The sequence below is a fragment of the Exserohilum turcica genome, assembly GCF_000359705.1.
Source record: "Exserohilum turcica Et28A unplaced genomic scaffold SETTUscaffold_3, whole genome shotgun sequence".
NCBI lineage: Eukaryota > Fungi > Ascomycota > Dothideomycetes > Pleosporales > Pleosporaceae > Exserohilum > Exserohilum turcicum.
Window position 1 is genome coordinate 2,561,031 of NW_007360136.1, and position 14,061 is coordinate 2,575,091.

The 14,061-nt window shown below is 53.8% G+C and overlaps 3 protein-coding genes across 3 annotated transcripts; 2 read left to right on the forward strand and 1 right to left on the reverse strand.

Moving 5' to 3' along the window:
- Positions 1-73: 73 nt before the first annotated feature.
- SETTUDRAFT_163930 (uncharacterized protein) lies at positions 74-3,502 on the forward strand. The gene is made up of 2 exons (XM_008029501.1): positions 74-2,305; positions 2,358-3,502. The coding sequence occupies exons 1-2, from the start codon at positions 276-278 to the stop codon at positions 3,403-3,405; spliced, it is 3,078 nt and encodes a 1,025-aa protein (XP_008027692.1). The 5' UTR covers positions 74-275; the 3' UTR covers positions 3,406-3,502.
- Positions 3,503-4,482: 980 nt separating this feature from the next.
- SETTUDRAFT_163931 (uncharacterized protein) lies at positions 4,483-6,918 on the forward strand. The gene has a single exon (XM_008029502.1). It carries the CDS (start codon positions 4,549-4,551, stop codon positions 6,640-6,642), a length of 2,094 nt encoding a protein of 697 aa, XP_008027693.1. The 5' UTR covers positions 4,483-4,548; the 3' UTR covers positions 6,643-6,918.
- A 205-nt stretch (positions 6,919-7,123) lies between these two features.
- On the reverse strand, positions 7,124-8,337 carry SETTUDRAFT_163932 (uncharacterized protein). Its single transcript, XM_008029503.1, has 4 exons — positions 8,290-8,337; positions 7,895-8,230; positions 7,708-7,838; positions 7,124-7,637 (listed from the first exon to the last, which is right to left on the reverse strand). The coding sequence occupies exons 1-4, from the start codon at positions 8,323-8,325 to the stop codon at positions 7,205-7,207; spliced, it is 936 nt and encodes a 311-aa protein (XP_008027694.1). The 5' UTR covers positions 8,326-8,337; the 3' UTR covers positions 7,124-7,204.
- Between the last annotated feature and the right edge of the window lie 5,724 nt (positions 8,338-14,061).

Genomic DNA, 14,061 nt, shown 5'->3' on the forward strand with positions numbered 1-14,061 from the left:
TCAAATAAGTTCCGAACGGGGTACTTAGCTCTGGAGCTACATTTTACTGCCAAACCACCCCTCGAGTCCACGTTTGATGCTCCACGGTTCCAACTGACGTCTTGCTCACCGCTTGTTTAACCGGTATAGATTCCCTGCCTTTCTCTTCTCTTCTGTTTCCTCTCGTGTGTCATCACGCTAAATACGCTACTTATACCCCCGCGACGCTTGCACATCCCACCACGAGCAGCCCGCGCCCCTAGTCAACGACACATTGCCTCTTTTTCCCACACAACATGGCGCCGCCCGGACGCCGGAGAGGCCAGCTCTCGCCCGCAACCATCCTCCTCGGGCTCGCGTTTCTGTTTTCGTCGACCGCCTCCGCTGCATCAGCCGTCATCGGTGTCGATCTTGGTACCGAATACATCAAGGCTACGCTGGTGAAGCCTGGTACCCCGCTTGAGATTGTCCTCACCAAGGACTCGAAACGAAAAGAGACGGCTGCCGTTGCCTTCAAGCCATCCAAAGGCGGCGCGCTCCCCGCAGGCTCATATCCCGAACGATTCTACGGTGGCGATGCGATTGCACTGCAGGGACGATTCCCTGGCGAGGTATACCCCAACCTGAAGCACCTTCTGGGTGTCTCGATTGAGAGCGATGCGGTTTCTACATACAAGGAAAGGTATCCTGCACTCGGCGTCACCGGCACACCGGGACGCCCCACGGTCAGCTTTGAGAGCCAGGTGTTTGCCGAGGACAAGCTGTACTCGATCGAGGAGCTACTGGCCATGGAATTGAAAAACGTCAGGGAGAACGCCAGGTTGATGGCAGGCAAGGGCAACGATGTCCAGGAGGTTGTCTTTACTGTTCCAGCATTCTACACCGTGTCTGAAAGGCGTGCACTTGAGGTCGCTTCCCGACTGGCTGGTCTCAAGGTACTCAACGTTGTCACGGATGGTCTGGCTGTTGGTCTCAACTATGCCACAGGCAGGACATTCGCAGATGTTACCAAGGACGGAAACAAGCCGGAAATCAACTTGGTCTTCGACATGGGCGCTGGGTCTGCGTCTGCGACAGTTCTCAAATTCCAGGGCCGCTCGGTCAAGGATGTGGGCAAGCGCAACAAGACAATCCAGGAGGTTCAGGTGATGGGCACTGGGTGGGACAGAACACTCGGAGGCGATGCGCTCAACTCGCTCATCGTCGATGACATGGTTTCTACCTTTGTCGAGCTCCCCGCCGCCAAGAGCGCGTCTTTCACGGCTGAGAAAGTCAAGACTCACGGACGTACCGCTGCCAAATTGTTCAAGGAGGCAGAGAGGGTTCGTCAGATGCTCAGCGCCAACAAGGATGCGAACTCATTCTTTGAAAGCTTCTTCGAGGATGTCGACTTTAAATACAAGCTCACGCGCACCAAGTTTGAGGAGCTCGCAGCTGCCTATGCCGAACGCGTGGATGGTCCCATCAACCGAGCTCTCGAAGCCGCTGGTCTTAGTCTTGACGATATCGACTCGGTTATTGTTCACGGTGGCGCAAGCCGTACCCCGTTTGTTCAAGCTCGTCTTGAGGCAATCGCAGGCAAAGGCAAGATCAGGGCCAACGTCAACTCTGATGAGGCCGCTGTGATGGGCGCTGCTTTCAAAGCCGCTAGCCTGAGCCCGTCGTTCCGCGTCAAGGAGATTCGCGAACTAGACACCCAAGGCTACAACCACGGCGCCGAGTACTGGTTTGACATGAAAAAGAAGGATGACACAATCTTCACGCCTAGCACCAAGATCGGCGCGACCAAGGACCTGCACTTCAAGATGATGGCCGAGTTTGAGTTTTCAATGTACCAGGCCGTACCTGGCGCTGATGGCAAGATTTCAAAGGAGCCTACCATGCACTTCCGCAGTGGTAACTTGACTCGCGTTGTCACTCAGATGATTGACGAAGAAAAGTGTGATCGGGAGACCTTCAACAACTATGTCAGGGTCCGATTGAACCCGGTCACTGGTACTCCCCAGGTTCTCTCGGCCTGGGTGACGTGCGAAGCCGAGTCTGAAGAGCCCAAGGCTGGTATTGTTGATGGCGTCAAGAACCTATTCGGTATGGGTGGCAAGAAGGACCAGGAGCCATTGAACGACAACGAGAGCTCTTCGTCGTCTGCGTCCAAGTCTTCCTCTTCGTCATCACCATCGTCATCGTCTGCAGGTGCTGAGAGCACGGATGCTGCCAAAGCTGATGAGAAGAAGGTCAAGGTTGTCAGGTCTGCTCATACGTTTGATGTGGAGGAGTTGGGGTACAAGAAGGTTACCCGCAAGGAGTTCAAGAGGATGCAAGACAGGTGAGCTTCTACAATGACAGCTTTACGTTGTTTCATGGTTAACATTCAACAGGCTTACCGCTTTCGATGCGTCTGACAAGGCTCGTCGCGCTCGCGAAGAGGTTCTGAACTCGCTGGAAGCCTTTACCTACCGTGCACGCGACTACCTGGAGGATGAGTCTTTCATTGCCGCCTCGACTTCGGCAGTTCGCTCTACTCTCGAAACGACACTGAGTGATGTATCGGATTGGCTTCACGCTGAAGGCGCTGATGCCGATGAGAAAACACTCAAGAGCAAGCTCAAGGAGCTGGAGGATCTCGTCAACCCTGTCCTCAACCGCAAAGCTGAAGCAGCAAAGCGCCCAGAAGTTGTCAGGACTCTCAAAGATACCATAGCTCACCTCAAGGAAGTTGAACAGCTTGTTGACGGACAGATCAAGACGCAGTCATTTGAGAGTTCCAAGAGCAGCGAGGCCGTTTCCAAGGCCTCGGCTCAAGCGTCTGCATCTGCATCCACGGGCCCCATGGCCGAGCTGGAAGAGGAAGAGGACGCACCCGCCGAGCCCGAAATCACCGAAGTGCCCACCATCTACACTGAAACCGACCTAAAGACTGTCCGGGATGCTGCATCCAAGGCCCAGGCCTGGCTCGACGAAAATGAGGCTAAGCAGAGCAAGCTCGGCGAGACTGACGACCCCGCTTTTAGCGTCAAGGAAGTCGAGGCGGAGAAGAAGAAGCTGGATGATGTGGTCATGGAGATGATGATGAAGAAGATGAAGTACTTCAAGCCGCCGAACCAGGAAAAGCCCAAGGCCAAGTCCAAGTCCAAGTCCAAGACTACCAAGTCCAAGAAGGCTAGCAACAAGAACAAGAAGGACGCGGCCGAGGATCACAAGGACAAGAAGGGCCCGAGTGACGAGGAGCTGCAAGAGGCGCTCAAGAAGGCGGGCATTAATGCCGAGGGCATCAAGCTTAAGGACCTTGGAAACAAGGGGGAGAAGAGTGACGAGAAGGGGCGCATTCTGAAGAAGCTGGATATTGGAGAGGACGCGACCGAGGAGGAGATTCTGGCGGCGCTTGACAAGGCGATGAAGCAGAACAGGGAGAAGGATGAGCTGTAGATGGATGTCTATCACATGTAAAATCTCGGAGAATGAGATGGACATGTGACGAGAGGGGTTGATTCTTGGCTTGTGAATACATCAGAACAGAGCTAGATTTTTTTGCAATTAGGAGTCAGTTTTGAGCAATGTCGACGACCTCTGATAGCATGATGGGACGCCAGCCGCGTACCTCCGACTCATGTGCATGGTCGGCAGCCGACGATTCGCATGGAATTTGCGTAGAATATGCGTAGTAAGTCTAGGGGATGCGCATGGCGGTGTGCTAGTTTGTCCAGGCGGACGATATATGCAGGGAAGAGGAGGCGCGGGGCATAACGATACGGTGAGCGGCGATCCAAGGCGATGGTGATGGTGTGCATCACGTGATGGCGGGGGGTTTTGAGTCCAAGGGGCCGCCCTGTCTCTGGGCGTGGCAGCGGGCCGACGTGCTTTTTTTTCGCTCAGGCTCGCCCATCGCCAGCCGCGCCTAGGGCGATGCGCTGTACCCGCCGCGGCGACGGGACCTTGGGCGGGTGCGGGCTGCTGGCGTCGCGCAGTTGTTGCAGGCAAAGGTGAGGCTGCGCGGGTGCATGTGTGTATGCATATCATGTCTCGTCAGAGGCCAATCGTTCATGTGCGTGACCAGCAAACAGATGGAGCCCGAGGGACATGGCAGCAGGCACGCCGCAGCTCGACGGGGCTGGCACGCGGCTAGCGTGCCGTTGCCGCCAGCATGCGGTTACTCGCCCACCAACGGCCCCGCCAAAAGTGTCGGTGAGGTAAACAAACGCCAGCGCTCTTCTGACACGTCGCTCACGCATGCCGCTAGCGCCCCAACCTCGCCAGATTGTAGCCGTCGAGTGATCACGCACCGCAGCGCTGCATCTCAGTGAAATTCGCAATGCCATCCCGCGCCTCGTGTCTCCCTTTCTTCTGCCCGCTGTAGAGTATACGTCCCCCCCCCCTCGCAGACAACGGCCGCAAGAGCTTGCCCACTGCCTTCCGCCCGCCCCCGAGCACTGTCTGCTGCCACGAGCAACGCGCAAAGGCCCGCCCGCCATGACAACCACAATGCATCACCCCGCCCCCCAGCCCGCAGGCCTTTCCTCTTTTGCCGTCTACCAGGACCCACAGGATCACGAACCCTTGTCGCCGTCCGACATGTATGAGGAGGGCGACTCTTTTCACTCGGAGCGCTCATTCCCCAACGACGTGGTGCACACCATCGAGCTCCAGCAGCAGCAGCAGCAGCAGCAACAGCAGCACCCGCACCACCAGGAACCCGACGACGAGCCCCTGCCCTACCGCAGCTCGTACACGGCGCGCCCCGGCTCCCAGCCACGCATGTCGTCGCACTACAGCTTCGCCTCGGCCATTCCCTCGGAATCGTCAATATCCTCAAAGCCCATTCTGCCTGCCAATGAGGCCGGTGCCCGCGCTCGCAAGGAGCGACCGCGCTTACGAAACTCTGATTCTGCTCGCGCAATGCACATGTCGTCGCCTCCGCCTCTGCTAGCCCACCAGTCCTCGCACGAGCGGCTAAAGGCCTCCTACAAACTCACTACGCCGAGCAGAAACGGAGGCGCGGAGACACCGGGCTCACGACACTCTGGCTCGAGAAGAAGGAGCATACGCGAACCCCACAGCCCACGCCCAATGCCCATGCCACAGCAAGCTCCGCTCGTGCTGCTGCACGTAACCATCCTGCCCATGCAGCTGCCCTACTCGCACGACATCATGGCACGGATCATGCCCGATTGGCTGGTTGAGAACTACAAGCTGCTAGAGGAGAAGCTGCAGGATATCATCCTGATGCGGCGCGGTCTCCTGATTCCGCACCCGAGAGACGAGTATGACCTGCTCGAGGAACGCATTCTCGAGAGCCTGGAGCTCAAGACGCCCCGCTTGCTTCCGTGTGGACACTTTGTCCCGCCCGAGGATGACGACGACAGGGAGGATGACGACGACACGGCAAGCCTTGGCGACGAGAACACTGGACGCGGTAGCAGGATGAGCGGAGGCACACTTACCGAGGGTAGCAATACATCTGCCAACGGCGACCACAGCATGTGCATCGACTGCCACCGCCAACTCAAAAAGCCAGGCAAGGGCATTGGTGCTGGCACACGGAAATGGGACATCAAGATCTACGCCGCCAACGGCCTGATGCGTGCTGCGGCGTGGGGTGCGTGCTGGAACGACATGGAACGGTGCGACGTTGAGATCCACCCGTGGATCCCAGAGGAGGTCCGCAAGACGTTGGAAGCACGAGCACGTGAGGAACTCGATGCAGACAAGCGCAAGCAGCAGTACACTGTGGAACTTCAACGCCAAATACAAGAAGCCGCTGCCAAGGCCAAGATCCTGGAAGAGGAGACGAATGAGAAGAAGCGCCAAGAAGAAGCTGAGCTGCAAAAGAGCTTCGAGGAGGCGGCTGCAGCGCTGCGACGTAGCATCGACGAAAAGGCTGCCGAGAAGAAGCGCTTTGAGGAAGACCTTGAGGCCAAGCTGCATGAAGCCAAAGAAGCAGTTCGTCTAGAGGTGGAAGCCAAGGCGCTGGCTAAATCCGATGCCGTTGCTGAGCGCCTCCGTGCTCTGGAAGAAACTCTCAGGGAGAAGGAAAGGGTTGAGGCTGCCTCCCGTCCACGCCCATCCTCCGAGGTTCCCCTCGGCACCCTTCTCAGGAACTACGTCCTCGTCCTGCTGGGCGACAAGCGCAACCTGATTATTCTTTTCCTCACTGCTGCCGTCATATACTTGACCATGAGTATGCACGCGATACAGCAAGAGGCTTCTACCGCACAGATGCTCCAGTTGCCCACTGACATTGTCGTTGCCCCGGCAATGCCAAATGCGGTTACGGCGACTATGACGGCGACATCCTACTCGACCCTTACCGTCACTGAGTCTCAGACTGCCATCAGCATGCAGGAGACTCCTGCTATTGCCGCGCCTGCGCCTGTCGCTGAGATTGAGGGCAAGGCTGAAGTCCAAGTTGAGACTGAGGTCCAGGTTGAGACTGAGGCCCAAGTTGACGTTGAAGCCCAAGTCGCTCCCGTTGAGACTGTTCTCAAAGCCGAAGAAGCACTGCCAACAAGCCGTGCAGTAGAGCTTTTCGACGCTGCAAAGCAAGCTGCACCCATGGCTCAGGAGCCCCTCAACAAGACTCCTCTTGCATCCCAAGACACGTCATGCGCTCTGGCACCTGTCCTCGTTGAGGCTCCACTCTCCTACTGCGCAGTCAGCCAATACTAACTGCCTGGTCAAGCGGTGAACAATCTTTTCGTTTTTCCTATGTATTTTTTTTCTTCTTTTCCTGCTCAATCATCTCAGCAAATACCACGTCATACCATACCATGCCATGTTTATGAAGTAATGTAGCGAATCGCATATAACCTCGCATAGTACCGAGCCGGCATAGCGAATACGGCGTTTTTATAGGGAGTTGGAGAAATGTTTTCCTTTTTTTTTTGCTGCCTTCACTGGCAGCTGATGTTGATGTTGTTGATGCTGATGTTATATGACGCCGACGAAATCGAGAATAGTTATTTAGTAGATAGCACACTCTGGTAGTAGATAGTTTGATTCTGAATGAAAATACCATGTCGATCAATGACTCACTTTGTTGGTGTCTTGCTGTCATTCATACCTGACTGAGTGTGCAGAGGGCATGAAGGTCACCTACCAACAGTCATATGCAATATCTTGGCTGTATATGACATGATTGGAATTGGCATGTATTCGTCATTATCAGAGTCGTGTATGTTCTCATATGCAGCGTCATCTGGATCACATGACCTTCACCGTCCCTATCCCCCTAATCCTCTGCAATCCCCTGCTTCCTCAACTCCTCCCTCCTCTTTGCCGACCGGCCCTTGGCCTCGTCAACCCACTTGTCATAGGCATCCCCACCCTGGTCCAACTTTGCCCTGACAACACTCTTGAGCAACTCGCCCACAAAGCCCACAAAGTTGTGTCTTCGCAACGAGTTCTCCCACAGCCACCTCGCACGCTTATCCTCCTGCTCTTCCAGCTCGTCCTCGTCGCCGATTTCTCGGGCGCGAATACGCAGATCGCGACAGCACGCCATGAGGTTGAACCGGATTTCCGTCGCAGGGTAGCGTGCGATGCGGCGCTGCAGCACGGGAATGATCTTCTGAGGAAACTCCGAGGCAGTGCAGGGCCCGTGGGAGATGGGCGCCGGTTGCAGGCCGTCGAGTTCGTAGAGCGTGTTTTTTATGCTTGTGTAACTGGTGGCGTTGTGCATTAGTTATGCGCTTGACAGCGAGCATCTGCTCTTGAAGCACGGCGGATACTTACGCAATAAAGTGGAATACATCGTCGTCTTCCGTCACGGTTCGCTGCGTCTCATCGACAAAGGGAGACGAACGCGCGAACGAGTTGTGTGTTTCGCGGATAAGGTCTGAGTTTGAAAGCGTCTCTCCGCGTAGCTATTGTTCAGTCAGCTCCTTTCTTGCTTCACTCCGCCCGTCGTGGTTCCACATACTTCTGGCGGAAAGTCGCCAGCAAACTCCTTGAACTCCTTCAATTCCTTTCCGATATCAATCTCCTCTTCCCTGTTCAGCAGAAGCGAGACTATCGCCTGGGTTCCGCAAGCATTCTGGATGGTTTGCGCCGGGAAGAACAAGGAATTCGCCGCCTCGTAGTCGTACGTGCCGTCTTTGGGGACGTCGCTGGCTTTCTCGCCCGTGGGGTACTTGAAGAGGAAAATCACACCATAGATGGTCCCGAGGTTCTGCAAGTCGGAAGCTTCGAGCGTAGTGAGCTCCTCAAACTGTACGTCCTTAACCCCGAGCTTCTCAATCAGATACGTGAAAACGCCCTGCGCGCCGTGTCAGTGGGGAGCGAAAACAGGAAATCTTGTGTAGGCAGAGCACAAACCGCATCAGACTCTATGGTATTCCAACCTCCAGACATGGTTGCTGGGCGCGGTAACGTTTGTTTGGAGGTGTTGTCACTGATGTTCGTTACGACATGGAAAGGCGGCGCCTACCGCCGGAAACACATCGGCCCGCGGTCGGAACGGTTCCGAGTACCCCACCATGTTCAACTATATGCATGGGCTACCCTGTGTGTAGATCTTAGCAAGCACCCCCTGGATGTGTCGTATTAGTCGATGCTCAGTCATGCATTGGATGAAGGGTTCCCAGTGCCTGAAATGGAAAACATGGATACTTGGATATCGCCCCACTGGTTCGATGGCCTACCAAGATCACCGTGTGGAGAGCTTGAGCGATGACCCACCTCACGCTTTGGACAGCATCGTAGTGTACTTGCTAGTTGTCTTCCCATGGTTTCTGAAGACACTGGAGATGCCGGGTGTCTGTATATACATGTCAAGAGCAGCTTCAGATACTAGTAGTCATCAAGTAGAAACAACATCTTGCATTGCGAATAGCGTCACTGACTCGCCAAGAAAAACGACGTCTTGGATACCTGTTAGTGTAGTGATTTACCGTTGCGGCATCATTTTTTCTCTCCTTGTATCAACTCTTTCACATCTCTACTAGCTTATACCTTGGCAGGTCTATGAAGCTGGGCCAATGACCATTGACACGTATTTAAAAGCATGCCTACTGTGCAAGTAAATTAGCATCGACTTATCCCCACATACTAGCCTCGCCAGAATTGATACTAACTCGAGGACTTCATATATGCAGTTCAGAATCAATACTTGCTATTACTATCTTTCCAAAATTGAATCCACTGGGCAAGCAAGTTTCACCCAGGACAACTATCGATTCAATATATCATTCGCACTCACTGCATTTTGCTATCCCTCACATATGTCAGATTAGACCTGGAAAAGCCTGAAGACATACAACCGAGAAATATCAAAGCATTCTCCACTCGGGGCGCACTTTGATGAACTGAAGTATCGAATGCTAGGCGTCACTTTTTTTTTACATGATTGCCATCCATCAATTGGAAAACAAGACCTTCCATCTGTACCATCTTCTCCCTTCGCACTAACAAGAAATAGGTACGCTTGGAAGAGAGTTCAAGATGGAATCTCACCATGGAAAACCTTCTTCTACCAATACCGTTTCCCTGCAAAAAAAAACAGCCCAAACATATCTGACTCGGTGGTATATCCAGCCACTGTTGGAACGCCAAGGATATGCCAAAGCAAGCCAACGACTGAGTAGGACCAGAATAATGATTTATTTTTTCACATTCCTCGATACTGAGACTAATCGAAGGGATTGCATCACAGCACACGTAAGGAATCTGCCATGATTCTACGACCGATCAATTGCTACACTCGATATGACAGTACAGTTATGCTAACATCCATGCCGCATCTCCCCTCGTGTGTTCGCGTGTAAACTTCTTCTTCTTCTTCTTCTTCTTCTTCTTCTCCAATGCCAAATCTTCACAGTCGACAGCAGTCCAGTTTCAGCCCGTAAGCAGCACATAGCAAAGAGACACACAGCCATCCATGTCTCTTTCAAACCCCCCTATTGCAAGAACTAAGCTCTACTGCAGCGAAGCAATATATGAGCCTTTCACATGATGCCGTTTTGCCTCGATATCTCAAACTCGAGGACACAAGCTGCGAGTAGAATCTTGATTGAGGAAAAAAAAGGGAGTAAGTATTGGATGGACATGCTTAACTCGCTAAAACGATACGCCCACGCACACGTACTGAAATTCGTGTCTTCACGCCACGATATACTTGCAGTCCACGTGGCAGCGTGCGAGTCGTCGTTGGAAACAGGGATGAGTATCAGTTAGAACAGCAGTTTGTATGCGAAATATTTTTCCTTTCCCATTCGCATCATCAAGAAAGCACCCGTTCGTTTACTGATTTATGTACGATATTCAGTTTATTTTCTGGCGAAACGAATATAGGTATTGAATGAATGATTGATTGATTGATTTGCTTGTTTGATGAGTGATTTTGACGTGCTGACGCAGCAGCGACTTTCACAAACTACGCAGTAGAGTAGACAGAATTGCAACAGCGGTGAAGGTACTATACCCTGTAGCTGCGTCTACGTATTTCGCAAACATTGACCCTGACTAGCCAATTTACACGCGTCGATTAGGGCGGACCAGGGTGTGTGTGATTGGGTTGGGGGGGGGGAATGCAAAGTGAAGTGCACGAGATAACTACATAGAAACTATCAATAAATAACACAAGTAAATCAAAGCTGTAATTTTTCTCTTCGTCAACTACAGTGGCACAGGGTATTTTCCCGCTCTGAAACAGAGTAAAAGGAAAGGACCAGGGTTAGGCAGAAAGAATGAAGAAAAAAAAGAGAGAGAGAAGAGAGAGACAGGTGCATATTGCGTCTTGCATGCAGCCCCCCCCTCCCACCTCCCATATTACACCGAAACATGGCATGTACATACATACATACAATATGTATGCTGAAACAAAGCAGCATAGGTCCAGCCCAGCCCAGCCCAGCCCAAAGTACCATGACTCGGCGAATTTTTGGCTTTTTATCTGTTCCCTGTCCTCCTGCAAAGGGCAATTGCACCCCCCCCGCACACCCAGCAGCCCAGCGCTTCGCTTGACCGACTGACACATGTACGTACATGCGTACGTACGTAAACTACGTAGGCGCATGATACTGTCTCTCCGTCACACACACACTCACACACATACGTCGTCCTACTTACCTCGTCTGTAGAATGATTCCTTTTCTACTCGCCTATGCTCGTCTAAAACTGATTGAGAATCAGAGAGAATTAAGTCAGACCGCACACACACACACACACACACACACACACAAGACAATTTGGAGTGGAACAAGCGAGACAGGCCATGGCGCACACCGTTTCTGGTATCCCAATCTTAACCTCCTATTTGTCTTATCTCTCCTTCACCGGTTCAGAGTGTGCAAGCGCGCTAAAGTAAATGGCAAGGCGGCAGCTGTTATCGGCAATTCTTGCATAATCGGCACCGTACATGTCTTCTTATTCTCGGCACTTATGAAGGGGGCTCGCTACAGTTGACCGTTTATTCTCCTTGACGGGCCGAAAACATCGCCAAGCTCTGGCTTCCCCAGAGCATGTATGCTTGGCACTTGGAATGCTTCCATGAGAAGCAGAGCCAAGGGAGAGAGAGGGAAAGATTAGCTTCTTGGGAGAGCAAGAAAAAAAAACCTGCCACCAGTGTGCCAGTGCCAAGTACAGTCGATGCAACCAGTTTTGGTGAGTCTTGCGACTCGCGGTCACTTTCGTGTCCATAAAAGATGATGTTGAGGGACCACATGACCAAAAAGGTAACCCGGTGATGGCTCAATCGAGGCGCGGACTTGTCCGACGAGAAAATGAAATCAAGTTGCGGGACTTGCCTATTGCATTGACTGGGTGTAGCGAGGCGAAAGGAAGCAACCCGCAACCCCCCGCGCCCAACGCACCCATTACACATGTCGAGATCTAGTCTGCCGACTCGTATTGTGTCGCGGGCATGCGGCGCGTCCCGTTAGTTCATGTTAATAAAGACGATATATGGTTCGGATTGCTGATATAGGTTCTCGCGCGTGGCATAGCTCTTCACCCCTAAACTTTCGGTCTTATACGGCGGCGGGTCAGAGCTTTGAGGCCGAGGTGGAAGTGAGGCTATCGAGGCAGCGGCAAGTACGCTAGGAGCGGTTTGTGAGATGCTCAAGTGCGAACGCGGCGGGCTTAGGGTCCCTGTTTCAGGAAAGCTGGCTAGGCTGGGGTGTAGAGAATCAAAAGGGCCGCGCGTTGCAGTCGAAAGAGCGGTTTGGGGCAACCCGGCAACTGTCGATCTCAGTTGAGAATTGATCCCGGCTTCCGTCAGACGCTTCGGGCAACAGCTCACGGCCGTAGCAGGTAATCGTGGTAGCCATGGCAGTAACTTTTGACGACGGACGGTCAGGGTTGATGGTGGTAGGCTCTGGTGCAGTATGTATTACCGAGAGGTGAGTGAGACACTAGGGGAGAAAAAAAAAGAGGCCTGAGTCGTGGGCCGCGCATTGGTAGATGGGCAGATTCGGTGGACGGATCGCACGGCTGTGCGTGGGTGTGGTGATGCATCGGGGGTGCGGTGCAGTTCAAGCGCGAATTTTACTCAGGAGTTTAGTCCGAGCCATGGGCCCGTTAGGGTAATGCCAGAAGGCGGGTGCGTGCGTAAGGAAGAAAGGCGCCCCTCAAGAAAACCTGGTAAGACGCCCAGCGTGCCGGGGAGACAGACTCGACCACCCTCCGCGGATCTAGGCCAAGTGAGTGGTGTGATCTTTCGTGGATAAATTACTTGCCTCAGATGCAGCCGTGGTTTTTTTCTTTTCTTTTCTTTTTTTGCTTCAACCAAGAGGTTATATGTGTGGATCATATCATTTGCTTGCTACTCCAGCATTGCGGCACCACGCTACTGCTTCGGTGCAAGCTGATGCGAGAGATCCGGAGCCTTGGATACAGGGCTATAGGAAAGGAAAAAAATGGACGTGTGCTGGCTGGTCCCCCTCCCAAGAATAGAAAAAAATTTATCAATGGCCTGATTTGCATTAGTGTTGCCATGTGGTCCTTTGCACGTAGGGGAGGCAGATCATAGGTACGGCGCGGCCGATGGAAGATGGACAGATCGCTGAAGAGCGGTCAATGAGTAGTCTCATGCATGTGAGGAGGGCAGTGGTGGTAGGCAGAGGGCCGAGTCATTGGCAGCTGGACTCGCAACGCTTTCTGTGTCTCGTGGGCGCGCGCCTAGTCGAGTGCCGACAACAGGAGGCCATGCGTCGCCGTAGTAAGAGGAGGGCAAGGTGACGGCATAATTACTCCGAAACTAATGCTCACGCGCAGCCAGCACAGATTGGTGACGGCGGTGGCGCAAAAGCTAAGCTCGGCATCGCATGGCGTTGTGCGGCTCCAAACAGACTTTGGGAGGGATGGTGGTGGTGGTGTGTGTGGGTGAGTGGTGATGGCAATGGTGGAGGTTGGTGGTGTTGGCGCGGCGTGGCAGAGGTGGGGGGGGGGACATGCGCGTAGGATGCGGCAACAACGGTGGAACGCTTAACATGTTTCCATTTTCTTCGCCCATGGCCGCGGCCGCCAGGAGCGAGCGACAAGCAAATAGGGCGTGGGCGTGGGCGATGGGGAAAAGCGGAGCCCAAGACCGCCCACGAAGCGAGGGCCTGGGGAACAACGGCAGACACTGCTGGTGGGTCCCGACATGTCCTGTGGCCTGCGAGTGTGCGACCCTCGACCTCTTCCAAGCTGCCTTTTTTGCCCGTCCCTGTCCGCACAAGAAGCAGGAAGGTGGCCCAGGGGTCGGGGGGGGGGGGTGGTTGAGAGAAGGGGGCCTTTTTTTTTGCAGGCCCTGTCGTTTTAGTCAGGAATGCCCGAAACCTACCAGTCAGCATGCGATTTGATCTTGGGCAGCGCCAGGATCAGCCTGGCTTTGTCGTCCTCGGTCGCTCTCGTCTGCATCGACTCCTGCGGTCCCGAGCCGACGGGTCGCCTTTGATCAGGTTCTAGAAAGGAAAAAGGGCGTGGAGCTAACGACTAGTAACAGCGTGCGCGTAAGTCATGTCGGCGGATGGGCTTGGGCGCAGCAGCGCGTCGTCGGATTCAAGACAAGCTTTGGAACCTCGACCCGCGCTGAGGACTGAATACGCTCGACGCGGGCGGCGTACATGCACATGCTTGGGGTAAAGGGCACCATTCATGGCGCCACAC

Excerpts from the sequence above, each read along its gene's own strand:
- SETTUDRAFT_163930 (XM_008029501.1), top strand. The coding sequence starts at position 276 with ATGGCGCCGCCCGGACGCCGGAGAGGCCAGCTCTCGCCCGCAACCATC. Across the intron at positions 2,306-2,357 it reads TTCAAGAGGATGCAAGACAG|GCTTACCGCTTTCGATGCGT; the intron begins GTGAGCTTCTAC and ends AACATTCAACAG.
- SETTUDRAFT_163932 (XM_008029503.1), bottom strand. The coding sequence starts at position 8,325 with ATGTCTGGAGGTTGGAATACCATAGAGTCTGATGCG. Across the intron at positions 8,231-8,289 it reads ATACCATAGAGTCTGATGCG|GGCGTTTTCACGTATCTGAT; the intron begins GTTTGTGCTCTG and ends CACGGCGCGCAG. Across the intron at positions 7,638-7,707 it reads GATGTATTCCACTTTATTGC|TTACACAAGCATAAAAAACA; the intron begins GTAAGTATCCGC and ends CAACGCCACCAG.
- SETTUDRAFT_163931 (XM_008029502.1), top strand. The coding sequence starts at position 4,549 with ATGTATGAGGAGGGCGACTCTTTTCACTCGGAGCGCTCATTCCCCAAC.